This window comes from Acanthochromis polyacanthus, chromosome 1 (genome assembly GCF_021347895.1).
Source record: "Acanthochromis polyacanthus isolate Apoly-LR-REF ecotype Palm Island chromosome 1, KAUST_Apoly_ChrSc, whole genome shotgun sequence".
Taxonomy (NCBI): Eukaryota; Metazoa; Chordata; class Actinopteri; family Pomacentridae; genus Acanthochromis; species Acanthochromis polyacanthus.
Window position 1 is genome coordinate 15,820,422 of NC_067113.1, and position 26,190 is coordinate 15,846,611.

Sequence of the window (26,190 nt, forward strand, 5' to 3'; positions counted from 1 at the left end):
TATTCTTCATATGGAATGGAAATAAAGTAATGCTGGTTTAGCACGTCCATCAAAGGCCTGTAGGTGTAAAGTAGGAAGCCCTCCACAATGAGGATGTGAGTCTCCTCCTCCTCCTTGTGGTCGGACTTTGGGACGATCTCTGTGTCCAGGGTGTTATTAATGCCCAGGGGTGAAAGTAGTTTTAAATTCTTGCCGGAACTATTACCATTATGTCCGTAGTGTTGCCAACTCCTCAGTCAGGAAAGTCGCTATTGGCTGTCCTAAAAGTCGCTAAATGACGTCATCTCTTAACTTGCATATTTCCCAGTTTGCATGTAATTGTAATCAGTGTTGCAGAAGAGAGGAATAACGTTGTGGAAGAGACCAAAAAGTGAGTATAAAACACCCAAAATATGTTTTTGAACTCAAGGCTAAATGCTGTGGTTTATTTTAGTATGACAGTGAAGAAACACTTTCATTTATATCCCGCTCCGTAAGTCTGGATGGGATCTGTAGTGACTTTGCCACTGGGACTGCTGCGGGGTTACTGGACTGACAGCCTGTGCTTTGGGATGGGGAGGAGCTCACAGCAGCACCTGCTGCTTGTTGAGGACAGTAACTGCAGAATGATCCAAGTTTTCCTGTCAGAGTCTCCAAAACGGCAGAAAAAGTCGCTAGATTTGTCACTAGTCGCTTTTGACAAAAAAAAAAAAGTCGCTAGAATGCTTTGGAAGTCGCTAGATTTAGCGAGAAAGTCGGTAAGTTGGCAACCCTGTATGTCCGTCGATGCTAACTGTTGTAAATCCTGTTGAAAGTTTTTCAGCCAATCACAAAAACGTGTGGAATTTCAGGTGTAATTTATTGCTCTCCCCCATCCCGGCGCAAGCGGTGCTTATTGACGTCTATTGACTAGTTGTGGAAAATGTCCCAGTGCAATAAATCAAGCGCACCTATTTGCTATTGGCTGCTACTGGCCATGACCATAGACATATATACATAGACGCCTCATAGGCTGTCCAGAGACGTGCTTACAGCGCCGCCATCTTGAACCGGGGCCAGCGGAGGCAGCGGTGCATAGACATCTACAGAGGTAAGAGGTACTGCTGAATCTCAAAGTGGAATTATTCGCTGAATTTTGAACCGATTGCCAAACTGTTTGATTTTTTAGAAACGTCACATGTGTAGCTACTATACAATGTGCTCGGATATTTTTTACAATGCTGGTTTTGCCACTCAACACTTAAGCTACACACTCTCTCCCTCTGACTCCAGCATAGTTATTTAAACAGCAGACGAGCTTCGCGAAAGATGCCGGACTTCTGTTCAGCCTATGGATGCTCTAATGAGCGCTGTAAGGAAACAAGAGCTCGTGGGATTACTTTACACATGTAAGATGTATGTAAGGAATAATATATTGTTAGCAGGTTGTCATAGCTAGAGTGAAATAAACGCTGACAAGACGGATTTATGATGGAATTATTTTTGTTGTAGACAATTCTTTATCTTTGGCTACTTTTCTCACATGTTTAAGCTTTCCCAAAGAACGTGATTTATACACATGATATAATAGTAATAGTAGTAGTAATAATAACAGTAATAATAACGATAAAAATAATAGTAATAATAGCAGTAATAATAGTAATAATAATAACTGATATAATAGTAATAGTAGTAGTAATAATACTACTAATAATAATGATAATAGTAATAGTAGTAGTAATAATAATAGTAGTAATAATAGTAAAAAGTAGTGATTTGCTTTTGCTTTGTCATTTAGTCACAACATGAGCAGTCTTGAAGAAGAAAATGAAATTGCATTTTGGAATATTGCTTTTTAATTTTATTTTTGAGTCAAATAGTGCAGCCATGACTTTGAAATTCAAAAGCATTTCTGCCAATGCTTTTGAATTTGAGATATGAGTCACAATCGCTTCCATAATAATGTAGGACAGGAGGCAGGTGAAATAATCCATAGAGGATTGAGACTCCAGTAAACCCCACCCAGGGCCACCTCAGGTCCCTCCCTGGATGCTCCCCTGCTAATAGGGATTTCCTCCCCACGTACATACAACGGACACCCCGAGGTCCCCGGACCCTCTTTTGGGAACCCCTTCAATAGCTCGTCCTCCCTTCGCGTCTCCTCAGTGAGTGGTGACTTCAGCTGCTGCCTGGGTTGGAGGGGGAGGAGCAGGCTGAGGCTCTGCTCTGCTCCCATGTTGATGTTTGTTGTTTGCGAGGGTGGCAGCAGAGTGTGTGGATGGAGGGACGCAATGTGAGCGGTCGACTGGCCTGGCAGCACGTTCACTGAGGAAAGCTGCAACTTTTTCCCCGGATGGTGGAGATTCCTGGTGATTATTCGCTGATTATCGCCGTGAAACACTTGGCCGTGCGGCTATAAGGTCCTGTCTGGTTCGTGTTGTGCGCACAGACTCGTAGTGTCTCTGTGAACGACGGTCAGTCAGGATGCTGGAGCTCGTCTGAGAGCAGCTCGCCGTACGCTTTCTTTCTCTGGATTTCCCCACGTTTTTTTAATGAAGTTCTTCTGCGGCGGCAACGAGCTCGTTTCAAACTCATTCGCGTAGCCGTAAAGTTCTCAAAAATGCTGTTCTTCGCTTTGTCCTCGGCTCGCAACAAACCTGGATAACGAAAGGAGTAGCTACGTGACAACACCCCGACACGACGACCAGCGTTACTTTCCTTCGGTAAGGCAGCGGCTCACAACTCGCCTCAGCGGGCAGAGCAGACAAGACGCAGCCGGGATGTGGAGCCTCGGCGTCTGTAACGTTAGGTGGTTGACAGCGCAGCTGGAGAGTCCACTCAAACCGTCTTCGTAGCTCCCATTGACCGGGAGACTGAAAAGTAAAATAGCCAACTCAGTGCTGGTAGTGGGAGAAGTGAGTGGATGGAGAGCTAGCGCCTAATTGCATAAGTTAATGCTAACATTTAACTTAATTATCTCATCAACTTGCTAGCCGCGTTAGCTTTAGCGACACTTTACATTCAGCTGCTATGTCGCGCTAGCCAGGTTGCTAGCTAACAAAGGCGCTGTTAATGTTAAGCTATGGTATGTGAGAGCAGCCGGTGAAGTTATTTGCCAAGTTAGCTAACATCACATTAGCTAAACTTCCAGATATTTGCAGTTTTCCCTAACCCGAGTCGCTATACAGGACTTCAGGAAACTACACAAGTGTAATGTGAGCGTTAGCAGAGGTGTCATTAATAAGAGGAAGTGTGTATGCACTACTCTCAAACTTTTTCCCCACCTAAATACACCCCCAAGCTTCTGTTTGAAAAGTTCTGATCTTAGCCAGCCTGCTAAACTGAATGTGTTTCCTTCACAGAGGCACATCTGCCCGGGATTTATTCAGCTCTGGGGATTTTAATCAGCAATTGATGCATCTCGGAGTGTCTGAGTCCATGAGAGAGTGCGAGTACAGCCAAATAAGCACTCGCAGCTCCACGCCAATGGAGACCCCTTACAAGAAAAGGACCCCAAAGAAGAGGAAGTGGGAGGCCTTCCCAGGTCGGAATAAATTTTACTGTGATGGGAGGATAATGATGGCCAAGCAGACAGGGGTTTTCTACCTCACCCTTATCCTTATCCTGGTGACTTGTGGACTTTTCTTCACATTTGAGTAAGTATTAGTAAAAGTATGTTGAGTCTGTTTGTGTGCGCCCAGCTGCTGTGTTCTTGTGCAAACTTACATTGTGGATTAGGGATTTCATTTCATAGGCTCAAATATCAGAGTTTATACCCAGGTCAGTTATGTCACTCTGGAGTGGGTGTATTTCGCTTGATCTCCTTAGGATCAGGGAGATGTCACTGCAAACTGTTTGGAGATTAGACAGAGGCATATCTGTATTCAGGAAGTATAGAGAAAACATTATGTGTCTCTTTAATAGAGGCAGTGTATTTTTTCCAGGGATTGTTGTTGATGGAAACTACTCTGGTTTCTTTGGAAAGGTGTCGGTTTCCTGTCTTAATTTGCTTACGCGTTGTACATGCATGATTATGTCCTTTAAATAAAGGCTGTACAGTGTCTGATTTACCTTTTGTAGGGTTAATATTGCTTGCACAGTAAGTGTATCTTGCAGCTAAAAGACTGTTCTTCAGACCAGTGTTGGTGAACAGCTATTTAACTGAAATATCCTGGATCAGGAGATTTAATTCTAACCAAGTTCTGATCTCTAGCATCCTGTGTTCAAATTCTGACATTTTATCCCTCGGTACATTACGGTTAATGATTTTTGTCTTAACTTTTTCTGATAACCAGCTCTCCAAACATAGACAACTTTGGGTTTGTCTGATTCACTGTGGCTGTATTCCTGCTGTTCCTGCCGCACCTTTCATGTGACATTTCCCTTCCGTATACGCATGTTTTCAATTTTCAAAATTTCCTTCACTACGACAAATAACAACCACCTCTGAGGTTGCAGCTAGTATTCTGAAAATGGCAAATTTTGACAGACTTTTGTTGTTCAGTAAGTGCAGCCTTATTTGTATTCTTTTAGTGAATTACTCAATTTAATAACAGTGCTTGCATCATTGCGTGCAAATGGTCCACCAAAACAATAATGTTACACAAAAACTGTTTCCCCTTGCTACACCATGGGCTTAGTGCCTCCCATGACAATTATCGAGTTAAAAAAATACAAACAAGCCAGAGCATTTATTTCCCTATAGCAGGATGATGATGATGATGAAGTGCAGTCAGACCATTCTCCAGAGCCGACACAAGCCAGTTAAGTGATGGGGGCATTACTGTTTTTGGGTTGTCTATTCATAAATATCATGATTAATTTCAGGTGACTGTGATATTTTAAGAATGCCTTGAGGGAATGTCTTTAAATTTGGCACAAGTGTTTACTTGAACTTTAGCAAAAACTCACTCAGTTTGGTCATTTTACAGCAAGGTCACTGTGACCTCATAAAACATGCTTTTGGCCATAACTTAATCATTTCTATGTTTTCTGATGATGATGAAATTTTACACGAATGCATAATAGGATAAATCAGTATTTTGGTGAATTTTATATCCAAATGTGCAAAGTCAACTTCACTGGGTCATCATAATGTTCTGTAAAATCCCTTTTCTTGCTATTATTCAGCATCGTAATGCAAAGGCAGAAGGGGAGATTGTAACCATATTTCACACTTGGCCAGACACTGAATTGTACACTTAAATCCACCTAGAAACTGATGGTTAGATAGATCTACTTTGTTGCCAGATTGCGTATGTGAGGCATCTATGCTTTAGACTTTGATGCTTCTTTGCAGCAACATCCATCGTCACTGAAAGAAGACATCTTTTTTTTCTGATTTAAAATTATTTACTGTAGCCATAGATTTCACTATAATGCTAATTTCCATTTAGCTACAAACTACACTTTATTGGATTCCTTCAAAATATTAACTGAGTCTGGACAGACATGGATGTAAATTTGAACTTGACTGTTTGTCTGATGCATGCCATTGTAAGGTGGTAATTATAGTTTCTTATTGACTTAACTGCTTGTGACCTAGTCCTTACAGTGTATGTCTGCCCATGTGTGGCACTTGTACTCCCTTAATCACAGTCCCGCTATCCTCAAAGGAGCCCTCTGTCTTCCACCCATTGTTAGAACAACCTGTAATCAACATACAGCATGTTCTTCTTCACACTGCCTCTTCCATCCCTGTTCTCTTCACCTTATCCCAGATGTCCTGAATGGGCTCACTGCTGAAATGCATGATGCAGCATGTAGACACTGACCTGAGTACTGATAATGCCGGAATGTACCACGAGATATCGTGCACTGCCTCTCTGCTCATTAGCCCTGAGTAATCATTGTGTCATCTATCATCTCTGAAAGCCCATCCATACGAGATAAGAATCCTGCTCTATCATGAGATTTGTTGTTCAGTTGGGCAGTCTTTATCAGGGTAAAGTGCTTCACAACCAGAGAATGCTTAATAGGCAAGATATGTGCAGTGGTTGATGCCTGCTGCTTTGTATGTGCACTGTAAAGATGCTTAATGATATACACTCACTGACCACTTTATTAGGTAACCTTATACAGTCTAATGCAGGCCAAAAAGTGGTAATTCTGCTTTGTACTAATGATTGAGCTTGAATTTGCTGTTGTATTAAATGGCATTCTATTGAAAAAAGTTTCTAGTATTCTATGCTGTCTTTATAGATGCAAAAGAGGACTTCAAATTCTAGATACACTTTGTAGTATACTGTAGTCTAACACAATGCTATCACCAATGACAATAGTCATTAATAACCATAAAAAAATGAAACCTGGAAATTATTAAGCTTAGTGTGAGTAGAGTTTAGAGCAGAGTTGCTGTAGTGGATTGCTTTTGATTGTAAAGATAAATTAGAAGACATATTCACATCTTCTCTAGGCGTATAGAACAAACAATAAATTTAAAAAATAATCTTTAGATCTAATTTTTAAAGAAGTAGCTGTTTGTCGCTGCTCTAATATTAGGCTTAAAATGTTCAAGGGTCATTTTCAGAAACAAAACCGAGAACAACCAGATTTAAGTTGGTGTACATCTCACTGTATTTCTTGTACATACTATGCCAAAACTACCGCTAGTTGCCTTTTTTTTTTGTATGCTCCGTGTTGAAGTCCTTTAGTTGCACTGCTGCACATCTATCAGCACTGTCCTCTGGACCACTTCAGCTTTCAAGACGTTGTCACCTCAGCAGAGATACAGAAATAACCCATGACCAAAGTGCAGACTGCTGGAGTGAGGGCTGAAGCACCTAGGTCCCCCTTTACTATGAAACAGTTGATAAAAATACCAAAATGACTGGTTAACTTACTGGAGTGCCCGTTTGAATCTGGATGTTCCTCAGCACCCAAATGTAGGATGCCAGATGCTTCCTGATGATACCTCCCCCCTCACTTGGATAGCTTCATTTCCTACAGTGTCACCAGTCGATGGAGCTGTGTTCAGTGTACTGTCCTCTATTTGTTGTGACTACAGGGGACATTTTTCAGGAACACCATGCAACCACAAAGCCACTTTTCAGCTAAACACTGTCCGCCATGTTCAACTGTCCATGCCCCCAGGCAGGCCAAGTCCTCCTGACTTTCCTCTCTCTCCCTCTATCTACCCCCACTGTTCTTCCATCAGCTGAAAGGAGACATTTATCAGACAGGGCGATAGTCAGCAGACCTGCACATTGGCTTCTGTTGTCATTAACTGTAATGCATTTCGATTAGCTGTGTTTTCCTAACCTCACCAGTTGTCAGTACAGTGGAGAACAGCTCCTCATTCAGTTTCTCGGGTTCTCTTTTGTCTTTTTAATGGCCTCTGTATGCTATCATGGTTATTGTAACATGAGGTTGTGGTGTGCTGACACCAGGTCCAAGTCTGTGTAAAGATATTCTGCTTTGTGATGTCCCGAAAGGGTTAACAGACGCATATATTATATTTACCAGAGATCTTGCTACATCTTCAGATTTCTTTTTGCTTGTTTTCTTTTGTCTCTATCTGAGGGGTGCTCAACCATGCACAGTAAACCCTGTTAGTGACCGACAGACTTTGGTCTGTTTATTATTCTGTTGCTGGCTCCCCCCAGATGCTCATGTGGGCTGTTGTTGCACATGTTGCCCTCTCTCCCTTATGTCTCATAAAAGTTTCACTCGGGCAGATGTTTCAAGAGGTGTTCTGAAGCACAGTTTTGGGTAGAGAGAAATCGAAACACTTTGGCCTGGACTTTGCACAAGGATATAGAGTAGCCAGCTGGGGGGGGATCTGTAGAAAAAATGGGCTGTAAAATCTGAAACGTAGTGGCTCCTGGCACATTCTAAAGTCATTGTTCTGTCATGCAAATGGCTCTTAATTGCATATTTTAATGAGTTTGCTTACCCCAATGTAAAGGAGAATCTATTGTATGTTTTGGTCCACATGGTGTATACATGTGTGTCTGAAACCATACCTATTTGTGACTGACCAGAACTTCCATCCATCCATTCTCTATACACCGCTTTATCCTCATTAGGGTCGCGGGTGTGCTGGAGCCTATCCCAGCTGACTCGGGCAAAGGCAGGGGACACCCCGGACAGGTCACCAGTCTGTTGCAGGGCTACATATACAGACAAACAATCACATTCACACCTACGGACAATTTAGGGTGCTTTCACACCTGTTAGTCCGTTAGAGTGGTTCGTTTGGACCCAAAAGTTGTTACAGTGTTGCTAATTTCAACTGGTTCAGTTCGCATTCACACCAGTGTTTTTGCAGTTGAACCAACTACGATGAATGTTATATCTCCTCCAGTCATTTGGCGGCGCTATTCACAAAAATAATGACGTAGGTGAACGCTGATTGGCGCAGCATGTGAAGAGGGAAAAATCCTAGAAGAAAACAACAGGCTGTGTTTATTCCATGGATCGAGGTTTATTCGTAAACAATGAACTATGTTCTCCTGTTCCTTCTTGTTGCCATATATTTGTATCATTGATTTATGCAGCTAGCACAAATACTGCTGTTGTTCCAGCATGAAGCCCGCATTCAGTACGAGAACATTACACAGTCGTTTTTGGCACAGAGAAGATGCATTGCAAGACGTTATTGTTGTCCCAAAATTCCCTGTGCAGGTTGCTACGGAAGCTCCCGTACACCAAAAAGTCTGCTGCGCCATCAAGCTGGTCCGAATGGAGACAGGTTTGTGTTCTCACCAGGAGGGAACCGAACTGGAGTTCACATAGAAGCGGACCGAGACCACCTCTCGAAGGTGGTCTCGGTCCGGTTCTTTAGTCCGCACCAAAAACATCTGGTCTGCTTTCACACCAGCCCAAACGAACCGTACTTGCTGGTGTTGCGGACTCCAGTCCGCTTTAAGTGGACCAAAAGGCATATGTGTGAAAGCACCCTTAGAGTCATCAATTAACCTCAGCATATTTTTGGACTGTGGGAGGAAGCCGGAGTGCCTGGAGAAAACCCACGCATGCACAGGGAGAACATGCAAACTCCATGTAGAAAGATCCCAGGCCCAGGCCGGGAATTGAACTAGGGATCTTCTTGCTGCAAGGCAAAACTGCTAACCACTACAGCACTGTGCAGCCCTGACTAGAACTTTTGTAATTAAAAATCATTCAAACTTTTTCTTATTAAATAAAAGCTACAGCTGTATTTTGTATGTTTGACACCGTCCCATTCACACTGGAAGGAATTGTGAAGGCATTCCACAGTGATAATTATTGTATGATTTCACTAGAAATGAGTGCACTCTTGTTCAGTGAAAATAAACAAGATTACTTTAAGAGGGATCCATGTTTTTAATCCCATGTCTTCTCCAGCCTATGTTTTGGTTTTCAAATTTTAAAAAAAAATCTCTGGCAAAAATAATTCTAAAATACCAAAACATGTGAATTAGTGGATACAACACATAAGAATATACAGACTCAACACGTAATCTTTTACTGTAAAAAGCAAAATGCAGGAAAAATAATTTACTGATTTGCTCACTCATAAGCCCATACATAATTTTTGAAGTATTTGAGGTGGACAGAGACAAAGTGTAAAGCACTGGTCATTATATGGACGGCAGTACACTAAATGGTGGCTGTGTGTTTGTTAGTGTTAATTACTGGATGTCCCTTAAAGTACTGAAACATGTCTCTACATATACAGTGGTTGTATCCAGAGTGCCCAGCAGCTGACTCTCATTCACGCACATGCTTAGATGCTGGTGGCCGTGAGCTAGGTGCTGCTCTGACTGTTGGAGTCAATTTGTGGTTCAGTGTCTTGCCCAAGTACACTTGAGGGTGTGTGAACAAGGTAAATAGTGGATGGTCTGTACTTATCTAGCGTTTTTGTAACCTTAACAGTTCTACAAAGTGCTCTACAATGTTTCTTATTCACCCCACTCACAGACATACACACTCCGACAGTAGAGCTGCCATGTAATAGGCTGGCCTGCCATCAGGACCAACTTGGGGTTCAGTGTTTTGTCTAAGGACACTGAGGGATCAAACCTTCAAACAAATGTTTACCAGGTAGCCTGGTCAAACCCTCAGCTTTTTGACATATATTGCTGAAAACAAACTAAACAGACTCTTAAATGTGACATTTTGTTGTCAAATGTTAAAGAGAATAGCTGTCTTTTAAGCTGATAGTTAAAACAAGAAATCTGGAAAAGCCACATTTGATAAATTGCAATTGCCATTTTATTTTATAGGCTGCTTTAGAATTTAAGAAGGGAATTGCCAATTATTACCACGGAAAAAGAAAATGCAGTCGGACTTTAATCTTCCCAACCATTTCAGTAGACACAGTTTGGTTTCACAACAAATGCAGCAGGATCCAGCAAAACAATGCATGCTGCTTTTACCAATTAAGTATGAACAAAGTGAAACTAAACTACATGTTGAGTACTTGATCATTAAGACAACAAGCCAACCCTTGGACCCTAGTTCTGGTGAAAATTAATTATTGATTCAAGAATACATGAACTCACAAAATACAAATTTGACATAGCAGTATGTGTGCTTTCTTGCAAAACTGGTCGCACCCATGTTGATGTTGTCACTAACTTAACTTTTGTCTAATTTTCATACATGTGGGTTGACTTGACTCCATTAATGAGAGCAACTGTGAACTATTTTACATACAACGCGAACCACGTTGTATGGGGTAATTGGAGGAGGTAATCTTTCAGTGACTATATCACACAAAAGCCTACTCAATACCATATGGAAACGTACAGATTGAACACCAAAACTGTAGTCTGTACTCAGGTGAACAAGATGGCACATCAACTTGATGAAAGCATATGTAGGCAATTCCCCATTTGAAGGGTTGGGTAGTGTTGAATGGTCTGGTCAAAAGATTATATGATTAGATCTTTTTAGTAAGAATCATGATTCACTATCTGAATCACACTTCTTCCTGCAGACTTATTTTAACTCATGTGGTTACATGATTAGTTGTGCATGTGGTTGCTGGGATACGAAGCCTGTCACCTTAATTCAGGGCTAAAGACCCTCATAAATCCTGCTTGCACTCTGATTTTAATCTGAAAGTTCTTACTGGAAGCGGTGGTTTGCATCTTTGCTGCTTTGATGCTTTAAAGTTATTGGTCCACTTGCTGCTATTCTTCATCCACCATGGTGTTTTTTGTTTACGAAGCTGCCAGATTGCTGTTGTGATAGTTCTCCATGTCTCTTCAGTGACTGTCCCTTTCTGCAGACAGACTCCAACGTCACCATCATTACCACGAGTGGCCTTTGTGGTGACCAACCTCAGTGAGCTTAGCGTAGCGCCATATGTGCCAGTTATCCACAGCGGATCTGCTGGAGAGCAAAGTGAGAGCAATTGTCACAGGCTACTTCGAAACTGGAGAATTTGGAGTCTGTCAGAGGGACAAGAGACTAACTGGAGAGACAGATGAGTGAAATCAAGGATCACTACAACAGCAGCCTGGTTAGCCCAGCCTGCAGGAAGGGAAACATGAGATGGGAGGGGCTGGTGCTAGCTGTTTAAGAGCAGTTAAAACTTTTAAATCAGTGCATTTGTATGTAGTACTCTTTATAATATGATCTGTTTAATTCAATTGAAAAGTATATGAAATGACATATTAAGGTAGCCCACAATTTCCGATTGCCAACCCTTAGAGTTTGGTTTTGCTTGAAATGTCCTGCATGATTAGTCACGTTTAATTCAGGTACATCCCTCAGTGAAGTCTGCAACTATTTTAGTTGTGGTGCCTGTTGGGAGCAGTACATTATTTGGGAGTGGATGATTACTTCAAGGGGAAAAAATCTGTCCTACAAGAGTGCTCAGGAGCAAGTCACCAATCATCCATCTCCTGATATTGTTTAGTCTTTGTCTCAAATTCTGTAGACAGTGACCCTTTTCCTGTTTGCTGGTAGTTTTAAATATTCCTTTGATGCATCTGCCCTCCTTTTCTACAATTAACTACAGGTTTTCAGAAAAGTCACCACAAAGTCAGTCATTTTTTAAAAAATAGAATAAGTATGACTGACTTACTGGAAGTTGTCTAGCCTGCTTTTCAGCTGTCAGAGAGACATCCTCGCAGGAATCCTGACATGATTCAGAAAAAAATGTTACCACCTTGTATGGTGGTTATTCATACTGATCCTGTCCTGAATGCCATCATGTAGCTTAGGCAGACAAGAGAGACAGACTTCTACTTTAAGCAGGGCAATGTGCACACTTGTATTTGCTTGCATAGAAAGTTCTCAATACCTGGTGAATAATCCACTACTTGGAATGATAACCGCATATTGGATGTTTTGATAACTGTGCTGTTATTTGTTAAGTTCGTACATTTTTAAAGCGGGGTGCATGGACTATTTAGGTTGTTGCTCTCTAATTAAACTCATTTTGCTACTTCCTAATCCTACTGTGTATCGTATGAGTCATAATTTTGACAGGATAGAGAGAGGATACCTCGATATGTGCTGGGTTGGTTGGCACACTATCACCCTTTCATAAACCTCTTTTAAGTGTGTGATTAGGATCAACTAATGGTAGCTCAGCAGTTTTTGAAGGAGTGATTAGGCTTTGCTGTGAAATAAGGGAGACAGGGTAAATCCTTGCTTTGAAAAAAGCACAGTAGTCCCTGGATTTTAAAAATCCTCTATTTGCGTATAAAATAGTAAAAACAGATCACACAAAGAAAATAATATTCATACTAAGATGCACATCAGTAGTACTAGCAACCTCATACGTCCTAAATTTCTTTCAAAGAACTTTTTAGGGTCTCATTTTGCACCAGCAGGTCGTATTGCAGTTAAGATGCTTAGAAGGCTGTTAAATAGAAACCTGCTCCGATATTGTAATGGCACAATGCCACTTGAACCAAAATAATCATGTTTATGTACAGTTTTAATAGTGGCCTGTTAAGAACGCTATAAATAGACAAGTAGGCTGAAGTTTAGTTTTTAGTTTAGAAGTGGCCATCTCTTTAAGTGCGTATAAATTAAAGCTAAGGAAAGAAATATGATGAAATAATGACTACCCCAGCCATTGTTCGACTGCTCCTTTAAAGCTTGCAATAATTCCCAAGACTCCGTAACAAACAGTCCGTGTTTTGATTGTCCGATTGCAACAAATTTAATGCAGGGAAATAAGTGAAATGATAACTCTCTCTCATTTGCACCATATTAGTTCTAGACAATACTCAAGTTAATGTTTGCAGTGTGCTGGGCCAAAATAATCAGCCAGCTTTCAGAGTGTCATAAGACAAACTGTTGCGAAACAGTCTTTGTCCACATAATTTAAACAGTCACACCCATGGTAGACATGGTTTCCCAAGACAAGAAAAGCATTCCTCCCAAGCAAAACTGTTCAACAACAGTTTAGACTCTTGTGCCATTCTAGATTTAGTCTCACTGTCTTATACTCAGCTGGATCGAAGCAATAGAAGGTTTCACACAGAGGCACAGAGAGCATGTAATGCTACAGTCCTTTTTCAGGTAGGTAAACAAGACAATGGACACTGTACTGTTTAACCATGTGTAAATATCAGACAGCCAGATCTAGGTCATTGTAGATGTGGATATGTTCTGTATGTAACTTTAATAGTTAGACTTTATTGTCATTGTCTGTTCTGTCTGTCACCATGGCTCATTGAAACCAGGAATCATGTCTGGGTGTTTTGTTTTTTTTTTCTAGTGTGATTCCTTTCCCTGACTAGCTTCGAGCCTTTAATCAACCCTGCAGCCTGTGTTTTTCACATGGCTTTTCTGAACATGCACATCCACTTTCTGCGCCAGGGGTAATTGTGTGCATGCCACATGTTAAAAGGTTATGCTTACAGATTTGGAAGGTTCTTCAAAGCATTAATGACCAATGCTTTGCTGTGCATCATTGACATCTGTCTGAAATGTGAAAGGAAATCATGATGCCATGAAGCAGTGTGGGCAGAATTGTAACCATTTGCTAAAGCATGTCATGTTCACTTGTTTCATTGACAAATGACTTGGCCTACAGCTAAGAGGAGGTTCATGTTCTGCCCTTGCCTGCCATCAAAAGCAATCAAAATGTAATAAAAAGCAAAGCAGACAAAGCCTTGTATCCTTGTAACCCATATGAATAATGGGACTTGTGACTGAAAGGGCACAAAGCCAAGAGCTTTAAAATCATTTTCAGTATGATCTTAAGCACATTTTAAACGTGTTCACATATTTGCCACTTTGAGAATGCATGAGGCTATCTCTGGATAAACAATATCTCTTCTCTAGCAAGCACTGAGTAAAGTTGAAGGCCCAAAGGATGGATTCATTGTGTTTGACTTTTTTTCCCTAGATTATAGGATATCAGTTGCCTTCAAAGATGTATAACTGAAGAAAAAAGAAAATAAGGTGCAGTTTATCTCAGGTGACACTGAAAGGCCAGCCAGCGAACAGAGCTGAATGAGGTGAGTGTCACATGGTTAAATCCAGCTGAGATGAAAGTCCCCTCAGCTTAGCTCCCAGCGGAGTTTTGAAAAACTGGTTGGCATCATAAGAGGATTTAATGGGAAATGTGATAACCGTAATCTGGATTGGATTATTGTTGAGATTACTGCACCCTTTGGGAAGCAAATAAGAAGGAAAACCTCAGGATGCCCTATTGAAGGATTACCTTTGTTATTCTATGGAAATAATGAACACATCTCACTATTGCATAGAAGACATTAGCTGAAAAATAACCATGAATCCAGATTTTATCAGGGTGACAGCACGAGAAGATTTTATGTTTAATTTAGATTATAAATGGTCGTTGATCTGTCAGACTTATTAGATTGTATGTGGATTAACTTGCTGTGCCTGGCCTCTGCGTTTTTACTGGTAGATTTGGTCAAAGTTTAGCCACATAAAACTTAACACAATATGTACAGCTAAATTAGTTGTTTAGGTACTTCCGACAGTCTTAATGTCCGCATGAAACCTAAACCCTTGTCCATGCAGGTGAGACTGATTTAGGTAAGTAAAAGTTCAATTGATCCCAAACATCTTCCTTATACAGAAACACATTTATAGCACATCAGGGCTGCAGAGTTCAACCATTTAGCCACTTTTCACTGAATTTCATATTTGGAAAGTGAGACCTCCCTCCTTAAAAAAAAAAGAAATCGTCTTTGTATATTACGTGAAACTCCAGGAGAGAGCCTGAATTGTGGTGTGTGTGGCATAGAGAGTGAGTAAAGGAAAATTCAACTAATATCAGCAGGTGATCTCTTGTTAAAGACAGACCAACTCTTTCTGACAGGAGTAGTTCACAGTTTATGTGGTTGAGATATTGCAAGGAGAGGAAACGCCACATATTGTCCTGCTCTTGGTGTTGCCCAACATTTGCAGGGAAAGCTTGATTTTGCAGACATAACCACAAACTGTAAATACGACACGTTTATAAATCACAGCAGCATCATGGCAGATGTACTATGCAGGGACAGATGCGTTCATGTAATTGCAGTTCCTCTACAATAGTGATTTTATTTCTTTTAAAGCACTGCTTCACTTTGTGGGTTTATCCTTTAGAATAAAATTACAAGTTATTTTCTGTAATTTGGCCATTTATTAACAAAGTATCAGTAAGATGGAGGAAATATGAATGTGTCATGTTGCATGTCTAATTATGTGGTGCTCCTAAGTTTTGTGCCAGTTAAATATTTCAATAGGGCACCAGTGCTACTAATGGAAAAGTTTTGTGTGGATCTCTGCCGTGTGTGTGGCTGTGATGCTATCCTGTAATGAGCCTGGCCAAGTGTTTTTAAAGCATTATCCACAAACACCTTGATGTCACATTTAAGACATACCGCTTAAGTGTGTTAATGACTGACACAGACTTCATTACTTTATGACTGTAGAAACTGTGTTTTGTCTTGGAGACTTCAAACTGTAGTTCCAGTTTTGCCAAACGAAGGTCAAAGAACCCAGCGTTCTATGGAGTCCAAATTTAGATTAAAGCATTCTTAAAAGACTGTTTAATTAATTGCCAAAGCCAGAAGACACAGAATTCTGGATACATGTGTGACTTAAGGTATGAATATAGCAAGCCAGCAGACCTGATGACCTATTCCTATTGGCAGGTACTGTAAAAACATATTCAGTACTGCTTAAAAGCATTTACACTTTATTATTACTGATGTTATTTTCCTATTTTCTTCTAATTGTGGTGTTTGTGTAGCAATGTCTGTAAAACAAGCTGATCAAAGTAATTTTGGCATCAGTCCATTATTTACATATTACACCTGTATTTGGAGGTTTGTTTGGTTTGCCTAAGGAGGAATGATCAGCCTGCAAACAACAGTTCAGATTAACAGATGAACTTTGTCAGAACATGGGCTGTGTTCACCTCAGGCATTAAAATTTGGTTGCAGGATTCAAAACCAAAGCCATCAAAAATGAGTATTTCTGTTTGTCATTTCTCCAATTGCAGCATCCCTCTAGTGGAGCGAGCCAATGAAGCGATAAGCATCCTTATTTAGAATAAAGCCAACACCATGTTTTCCCTGTGTTAAAATGTGTGAGGCTTCTCATTGTTATCTCGAAGCTTGTGAACTTCTTCCAATTGAAGTAATTACTTGTTGTGCATTATGCCACTGTTTGCTGAACAGTGCCATGGACTAATGCACCTTGCAGATCCGCTAATCATTTATCATTAGAGTATTTGCCTTACTAAGTAACTGTCCTGTTTTTATTGCAGTCAAATCACACAGATTTTTACAGTGATGTGTTGCACACCTATAAATAAGGACTCTTTGAGTAGTTATCAGTACAAGCTCTCAAGGAGCAGTCATGTCTCACCTTTGCTTTACAGTCAATATTTGTGCATTAGACTTGTCACAAAAACAGCGATAGTACACAACTTTGATAGCTTTGATTGACCAGCAAGTAGAGCTGCACAGTTGGTAGAATATTAATCTCAGTCGTGATTTTGGCTTCCTACAGTTCAGTGAATTTGATTGACTGCAATATTGACATTTAAAATATTCTGCTCATAGAATGCTCCTTTACACATCAAATCAAGTGCCTTGTAAATTGTCAACCAGTCTCCAAGGAGCAATCAAGATGTTTTGGGAGCCGTCGTGCTGCTGCAAAAATTTCCTCAATGTTGCAGCTGCAGTCCAGAGAAGAAGAGTGATAAACAATAGAGAGGAGCCGAGCAAAATAACTGTTGAATGTCTGGAGCAGAAGGTGAAGAACGAGTCTCTTGCCACTAATCATCATGTGTTTTCTGGAGATATTTTGGATTTAGGGTTAATTATGCAAGCAAGGACAAATCGGATGCAAAGAGTGCGTGGAACCTGTGCCACAAAGCAACATGAATTACTTGTTCAGCCATCTAAAAAAACACCATGAACTACAGTGTGATAATGTATGAAGGTCAAGGAGAATAACATCACTGTTACTTCACTGAATCCCTATCCTTGTCTAGCAATAACTCAGATGTCTATAGCAGCATTGTTATACAGTGTCACTGTATCGCACAACATAAAAGTAAGAATAATCGTCTGTTGATTTAAGTTGAGGTCTAAAAAACATTTTGGTGCAGTTTTATTCATACATATTTTGCTTCTAGTCGCTAAACTGTGAAAATGGACCTCCTTATTCTGTTGCAAAAATTTGTACATGAGCAGGAAAGTGGAACAACATGGGGAAGTTCAGTTGATAAAGATGATTTAAGTTTGATATTTTCTGCCTGTTTGGTAAAGCATTTAATTTACCGTTACGTCTAACCTGTAAACTTGGCAAATCACTCGCTATATATTTGTATCTGCCAACTTTCAACACCAGCTACCCCAGACTGGAGCAGATTTGATCCAGTCAGTCATCACACCCACATCATACTCATAATCGTCTTAACAGTCTTTCTTATCCCCACATTTTGTCTTTTTCTCTGTGGTCAACATCAGTCTGTTGCTGGATCATGCCCAACAGTCACTCAGCCTTTGTCATCATCAGCCAAACGATTTGAAACGTTACCAGGATTGTAATGAATGTCATCACGCTGTTTCTATTTTGTTGAACGTCTGTTTCTTTTTTATTTCTTCCTTGGAGGCTTCAGCTCACTCGTGTGGCTGTTTCCAGGGTAACCACATTCCCTTTCGAAATTTACCGTGTCTGACATTGGATACTGTCCGTCTCCATGGCAACGAAGCCCCTAAAGTCTCAGTTAAATATAAGATTTGGTATCAAACAAAAAGAAATGAAGATGTAACTTTGGAAATGTCCAGTTCCTTGTCGATATCTGCTTTGTGCAGTCCTCGGTAAAGTCGTTGATGGTCTTTACTGCTCATGTTCAATCACTGAGGAAGACTTATTTTTGGGACATTTTCTTTTGGGGGAACGCAGACCAGCCATGGGTTTGCTTACCTGCAGCACATCCATGTGTTACTATTGATCCATGTCTGTAGGAGAGGAGGGCTTGATGTTGAATCTATCCTCCTTCCTCTAATGGTTTTGGTGTTTAATCTCTGTCCGATTCTACCAACCTGTCACTTTATATCACACATGACTGCCTTTTCATTATGTTCCTGATGTCAGACACATAGAGACACAGCTCCTGAGGACAGAGGCAGCGGTTTGTGCTGTTCTCTCAGACATAACCATTTGCCAAATGACGAATTTCGAAATACGCCTTTTCTGCCGAGAGAACATTTAGCGCACTCCCAATATTCTTTGCATTTTTATTTCTTAACAATGATTTGATATTTCAGTGGGGAGCTTGACTTTCTCATTGATTACTTCAAAACCTCTCTAATCTTGGCTTTGGGTTAATTGTTACAGATGTAGCACCCTCACCCAAGGTCTGCCAAGCTTTTTACAACTGTAGTGATTTCCCATTAGCACCTCTAATTAGTGGATTCATTAATGTGATGTGTGACCAGTCATACTGAATAGAGGCTAGATTGAATGGGTAGATGAAAAGATGCTGGGTAGTGCCTTCAGACTTTGAAATTGTCTGCTTTACTGGGGCAAATGTAGACAGACATTGACAGGCTGCGGACTGTAGCCTTCCAGTGCTGTCAAACACCACTGCTAATCTGCAGACATGTGGGCTGTGTAGCTGTTTACTAACAGACTGGATTTGTGGTTAATTATGTTTTACCATTGCTTAACTGCCAAAAATGAATACATTTACAGTTCTGCTTTTTCTTGTTTGAGAAATTGTTGTTGTGCTGGGGGGGGTGTTTTTGGGGAGTGACTGTGTTCACTCTGAACTATATAATGATGATGTTACATTTCTGGTGCCTCCAGACAAGAAACAAAGCACTGAGCTCATTCCTGCGTGACTGGAGTAATCACACTTTTCGGCATGTCTTAAGGAATTGTCCTTTCAGCGCAGCGTAAATAGTCAGAAATTTGCTGGCATTCTTTTGTTATTTCCTCTCTGGCAGTTGCAGCAAACTGGTATTTTTGAAAACATACGTTTTGGTACTTCTTCTGCAGTAGAGTAAGATGATGAAATATGCAGAGTCATTTTTTTTTCAGTTGTTGACAAGGTATATATTCCTATTGACTGGACTTTACAGTACACAAGAAGTCAATATTGACATCGAGAAACTTGTGGAAGTGGCTAAACATAACCTATCATATTATTCTAACTATACAGTGTTATACATATTTGTGTTGTCTAAAAGTAAAGTTAAAGACTGCTACTGTTTTGACAGAGGAAGAATCAAGGCAAAGGTTGAGGGCTGCTGTGAGAAAAGATTTAGTCAAAAATGCTCCCTTATTCATCATTTAGGAATGCGGTATGTTAAGTGAAGAGGTACTGAACACGTCTGTCCCTGTTTGTAGAACCAACATGACCGAGATGTTACTGTTGCAAAACTAATAATATGAGATTATACAGCCTTACACTAATACAGTTAAGTAACAGTTTGGAACTAGGAGCATTCCAACTGACTAACTCGTGCAGTTTAAAATGTTGCTTTTTTCCACGCAGATTTTGAACTTTATAGGATCAGTGCTGGATGGTGCATCTCCAAAACAGTCAGTTGAAAATCCAGAAACTGAAGAACAGTCGCACAACACTGAGAAGTAAAAGAATGTAAAATAGAAGTCTTTTTAGTGGGCACCAAGTATAAGCTGTGTATATTGCACATCGATTGAGTCTGTATCCCAGAACTGTGACCTTGGGAAGTCGAGGCAAGTTTTTAACTGCAAAAATGTTTTGCTCCTCTTTGTTGTCCGGGCTGCAGCTCCCCTGCTGATGTCCCAGACGACCCTGGGATTTTTGCTGAGTTCAGTCTCACTCCAGATGTAGAGCAGCAGGACTGACCAGTTTCAACTTGGACAGGGTGTCACTTGCTCACCTGCTGTTCTCAAAAAAAGGCGCAAGTGTTCCAGAGTATTATACAAGGTTTTATGTGCTATTTGTCTAAAAGTCCTCTTATCTGTTTAGGTCTGAGAGATAATAGATTTTTTCATCACACACGGCATACTGAACTAATGGGCAAAGTGTATCATTAATGCACCTGAGATCATGGCATTCATTATGTACTATGTTGGCTGACCTTTTTCCGAGACTGAAGGACAGTCATCTCCAGCAGGAAATGTGAAAGCAGTGTGTGCAGAAGATGGATGATGGAAGTCCAGTTAGCATAGATCAGCAAATCTAAGTGAATGCTCCAGGTCCAAATTTACATTTGCTCCAGCCGCTGTCATTGGTGGAAGCCAACATGGAAAGCCTAAATATAGTTTGGCTTGGTTCATCACATTAACTGATGCTGGCACAGATCAGCGGATGTAACTGCCCTCCTGATGTGTTGCCATCTGAAAACTGGTGAGATGGTATGATAGTGCTATAATGTCCACCAACACCTGTTAAAAAAGGATTTAACTAAGAACTGTATGTTTTGACGTTTAAGTAAAGTATAACATTTTGGTGGCGCATGCACAAAAACATGTTTTAATGAAAGTAATTTGACAAAAGCTTTTGAGACTCAGAAAAAAAACGGGATGCTGTACAGAATCTGTTTGCATTTGGTATTAAATGGATGAACAAAGTCCTTTCTTGCTCAACCTCCTCACAGTCCTATTTTGCATTCCTCAACAGCATCCCTCAAAGCATATGGTTACCACATGTTCATTCACTTATTGTTGACTGGGAAGACTTAACTTTGATGACCCCAAATCCAATCTAATAGACCACAGACTAACAAATGAAATGGGATGCAACAGCCTGTGCTCCACCTCTGTGAATAAATGTGATTACTGTAATAACCACCTGCACCGTTCAACATTTAATGGGATTATGTGAATTTGTGTCATTAGAACAGATTACAACATAGAGAACTGACCTTTATGTGTGTGTGTCTCTGTTATATCCACTTACTGGTCATTAAACATTAAGTCATTGGTATTACCACTCCCTGAACTTCAGCACTTGCATCCAGTGTTGGCCTAGTATCTATGTGTAATGTTTAAGTTAAAAAGGTGGGTTTGTATTTGAGCAGACAGACATCTGTGAACTGCTTTCTGTCCAGTGATGTGCCAAGATTTGGGCCATTTAGCCATCAAAATTTGTAGTACTCAGCTAGGCATCCACAGGCTGGCAGATACTTGTTTAGTTAGAGCTTATTTATCTTTTTCTTTTCACTTCTTACTGTCCTACTAGTTGTCCATACCTGGCGCAACAGCTGACCCCGATCATCCCAGTCATAGGAGGTGTGCTGTTCCTGTTTGTATTGGGAACGCTTCTGAGAACCAGCTTCAGTGACCCAGGGGTGCTGCCCAGGGCCACCTCAGATGAAGCAGCTGACCTGGAGAGGCAGATCGGTAAGACATCTCATTAAGCTATTTAAACAATGAGAATGAAAAGTCGTTTAGGTTTTGTTTCTCTGCATTTCCATTTTTTTTCGCTTCCTGTTTTTCCTGTGTTTTTTTTAAATTTTATTTTATTTTAGCTACTCATGTTTTTCATATCACTAAACATATGAAAACATTTTGTTTGGCCTGTCAAAAAAGTATCTTTTTTGATTGCTTCTCTTTTTCTTCCTCTCTGTATTGTTTTCTCAAACAAACCTCTCTGATTGGTACTAATGTAGTGAAGATATTTTGTGTCCCTGTACAGCCTCTTAGACTGAGCGCAAGACTATTTAGCTGATGTGTCTGCAGTTTTTTCTGTGAAATGGTCAGCAAGCTTCCTCTGACTTTAAGGACAGTCTGCGTTTAGGCAGAGGCAAAGTACTGGTGCTGTTTTGACCAAATAGCCGTTGATGTATTTATTTCACTACAGCTTTTCCAAGAGCCCTGGTCTGATATATTACTTAGTCATGAATGGCCTTTTGATAACCTCTGAATCTAATTTATGATGTGAAAAGTGAAACTGTTGATGCATTAGGAACCACTTGATATTACTGAATTACTGGCAGCACATCACAGACAAAAGCTTCCCATGTTAGAAGCAGTCAGTTGATGAAACTTATGACTGTCTGTCTGATTAAAGCTATTATGATAATGACTGCATATGTTTATCAATACTAGTAGATGGCAGTGAGAGGCCACCAGTAATGTGGGCAATGACGAAACAACTTTGTTCCAAGTTCATCTGAAAGGGCTCTATCCCCAGCTGGCAAGTTCCAAGACTATACGAATTCCAATATTAATGGTTACCGCGGTTTCAGTGGTAAAATACAATAAAAACAAGAGTTAAACCATTATTATATATGTTAATTTTACTGCACTTTGCTACATTAAATGGTGTCGCACGTTACCCAATATCGGTCTCTGTCATCATATACACCAATCAACCACAATATTTGAACCACTGACAGGTGAAATAATTAACGTTTATTATCTCTGAAAGGGCAAGTATATGAGGCAACAAATGGACAATTTTTTAAAGTTTACGTGGTTTGGAAGCAGAAAAAATGGACAAGTTAAAAATCTGGCCAATTTGTTTTCACAGGCGATAAGTGGAATGGTGTCTCTAAGGCAGCAGGTGTTGTGGGATGTCTTTGGTATTCGGGGGTTAGTACCTGTTCTGTTGGGGAGCTTTGGGTCTGGGCATTCACGTGCAACTTTGACATCACCTATCTAAGAACCGTGTACACTTCTTCATGGCTCAGTATTCCCTGATGGCAGCTGGATCGCTCTCCCTACCACCTTCCAAAAATTGTTCAGGAATCTTTTACAGGAAATTACGAAAAGTTAATGATGTTGATCCACTGTTCAGATTCGCCCAGATCTCAATCAAATTAAGCATTTGTAGTAGCCTAGCCATGCTAGATTCCATGTTTCTGACGGCACAAGGGTCTAGGGAAGCTCGACAGGGAGGGAGGCGGGCTAAAAGGTTGTCTATCAAATCCCTCTGCAGCAATTGGGTAGGTATACAACCAATCAACGCAACGAATAGGCTGACGTGGTTCCGAGAGCACCGGCGGATTGTGTGGCTAAGTCCCATTAGCTTCCCAACCAGCGGAGCCGCAGAGCCAACTGGAAAATTAAGGATTTGCCGTATCCCGTCGGCATAAGTCCAAATACGCCTTTCTTCTCAATGAAACACTTAAGTGTCGTCCTTTGTTTATCTTTCAAGTTGAATTTTAGCTTCAAATCTTTAAGGGCTGTGGCCAAAGCCGAGTGGAAAGATAACTGTTTATTATGCGCCGGTTGTTTCTGTCAGAATCGTCACACCTCTGTTGTCACTTCGTTACGCCTGCCTTCTGACTCTACACTTCATGGTGATTGGTCCGGCCAGTTTTAGGAGAATCCAGCCTCGAGCCTTATGGAGGGTAACTAGACCCTCCCTGGCAGAGAATTAAATTCGTTGCCGTGGGTTGTCTAGCGCGGCTAGGCTACATTTGTGGGACTTGCAGGAAAAAAAATTTTCACAGAAGTCCCACCGTGTAACTTGTAGGACTTCAAGGATCTGCTGCTAATTTCGTAGTGCCTGATACCACAATACACATTTAGATTTATAGTTGTGTCTGTACCTTAATTGTTCAGAGCAGTTGTGCCAGCACAAGGATTACTGATACAAAGTAAGAGTGGTGTTTTTCATTTTCTGGCTGATCAGTATATACCGTACAGTAATTCCTGATGGTAAAGGACTCGAAGACACTTTTGGAATAACATATGTTGTAGCTTATTTGCTATGCCACTAAACAGAAGTGATTTCACCAAATCTGGCAGTGCTGCTGCCATCTGATAGGCTTGGTGGCACTAGGGTGAATTCTTAGTCTGAAGTCTTGTACAGAATATGCATCTAAGTCTGCAACAAACTCTGAAGTATCTTCAATTTAAATTTGAGTTGTTGAAGTAGATCTTGGTAACTTAATCTAAACATCTGTAAAGAGAGGCAAAATCCAAACACTGGAAAGTAATTTACCTGTTCCAAAGTGGTATGAAACTACTACATAAATGCAACATTTGCCAGAACACAAGTTGCTAAATGTGTCAGAACTTGTTAGCTTCACACGCCTCTTTCAGAGGAAAAATGGGAACAATAGAAACCGTTTCAGACTTGAATTTATTCTGGGAAGTTTAGCAATTTAGTTAGACCTGCCAGTGTCCCACTACCCCTGTAGCTAAATGGATTATCACCACTTGACTCAAAAGTTTAACTTTCTAAACCCTATTTTTAAAGCCTCTTTTAGACTTTTGGTTCTTTTTTGTTTGGAATGTAAAGCTTCTATTTCCCAGCCATGGTCCTTTTCCGTGCTTCAGGCCACTAGGGCCTCATTAAACAAACCCTGGACTGGCTTAATTAATCTCATTAGAAGACTTAAAAGCTTTTGAAGGGAAGGTACAGTACAGAGAGCTTGGAGCAGTGGGTTGAAACAGCACTGTGCAAACATACCATGTTAGGCTGGCATGCATTTTTTCAGAGGATAAACAAATTAAAGGCTGAAAATATGAACAATGTTGACCCAAATACCACACTGCATCCATCCCTTCCCCCAAAATTGGCTTTAGGACCGTGCATTTACAAGCCTAGCAGTTGGCTATTTCCAACTGGAGTCTCTTGTTAACAGACAAATGAATGTGATCATGTTGTTGGTTGTTGTTGAATCTGGGCACAGGTGGTAAAATGTGGTGGATTAATTAGAGACATTTCCGAAAGGAAAATTCTTTTAACAGCACGGTGCTTGTTTTTCTTCATGTGCTGTTTGGATGAATGTTTAGAATAATTAGATTAAGCTTGGTTTAATGTTTTGCCCTTGTGATGCCTTTTGGTTTGTTTTTTTCCTTTTTTGTCTGTTTCTGAAACATTTGCATGGCTGCTAGGAGCCAAATAGACAGCTTCAGTGTTGGTGCTATTACGAGACCTATTATCTTCCATTTGAAAGAACCTGGCTTGTAATAACATGAGGATCTTTCTTTCTGTCTCTTTCTCTCACACACAAATGCATAAATACTACACAGCTAGAAATGTTAGATTTAAATGACTGAGAGCTAAAGGTCACTGCCATTTTGCATTGCAAGTATAAAGATAGAAACACTGTAAAAATGCATATTATTCATAGAGCTGCTTACTGCATTCTTCTGCTATTTCTTTGAGCTTTCTCTTTGCTTCTGTTAGTCTTTGTTGCATGGTGTCTTTGCTAACACCTACCCTTACTGTTTCCATTCACTGTCCTCCTCATCTCTTCTTTCTCTAGCTGCTTTCCCCAGACATGTGCAGGGCACTTTGGCTCTAGCAATGGCATGGCAGCTTGATATGCAAGACATTAGTTGCACATCTGTTAGCCCTTAACTTGATCATCCAACCCCATCCCAAGTCCCAACAACAACCAACCCCACAATGTCTTCCAGGAGAAAACACTCATGTCTGTCTCTTGTTCGCTCTCTCACCTTGCCACTTGTATTTTCCCTTTGCTTATTGGTCTTGAAGCAGTGATTGAATGCATTTTTCAGTGTTTGCAATATGTACATTTCCTGCCTGTGTTCCTGCCTTATTTAGTTAATTTTCTGTATCAGTGTGTGCACATGCCATATGCTCTTTATTTCTCTTCATTTAATCCTCTCACGTAAAACATGATTCATTCGTAGCAACTGTTTTATCTCTTGACTGAGACAGCTCTCATCCTTTATTTTCAAAATACCTTTTTGAAACCAATGTTTTCTTATGTAACTGTGCAGACACTCACAATAACAAAGCGGCTGACAGACTTTGCAAGCATGGGTAACCTTTTTAACACGTCAGTGCTGGTATAACGTAATGTCTCTTTTCCACTTTAGGCTTTGGTTTCCATATGATCAGTTGCTGCCTTTTTGATTTATGATCAAATGTGGAACATTTCC

General features: G+C 40.5%; 1 protein-coding gene across 1 annotated transcript in view; it reads left to right on the plus strand.

Annotated features, from left to right (window-relative positions):
- The first annotated feature begins 2,103 nt into the window (after positions 1-2,103).
- LOC110961284 (palmitoyltransferase ZDHHC14-like) overlaps positions 2,104-26,190 on the plus strand; it is a 51,021-nt gene continuing 26,934 nt past the window's right edge. Inside the window, 3 exon segments of the mRNA XM_022208833.2 lie at positions 2,104-2,327; positions 3,321-3,614; positions 21,563-21,723. Of these exon segments, the coding sequence (XP_022064525.2) occupies positions 3,373-3,614; positions 21,563-21,723 (403 nt within the window). The 5' untranslated portion in view covers positions 2,104-2,327; positions 3,321-3,372.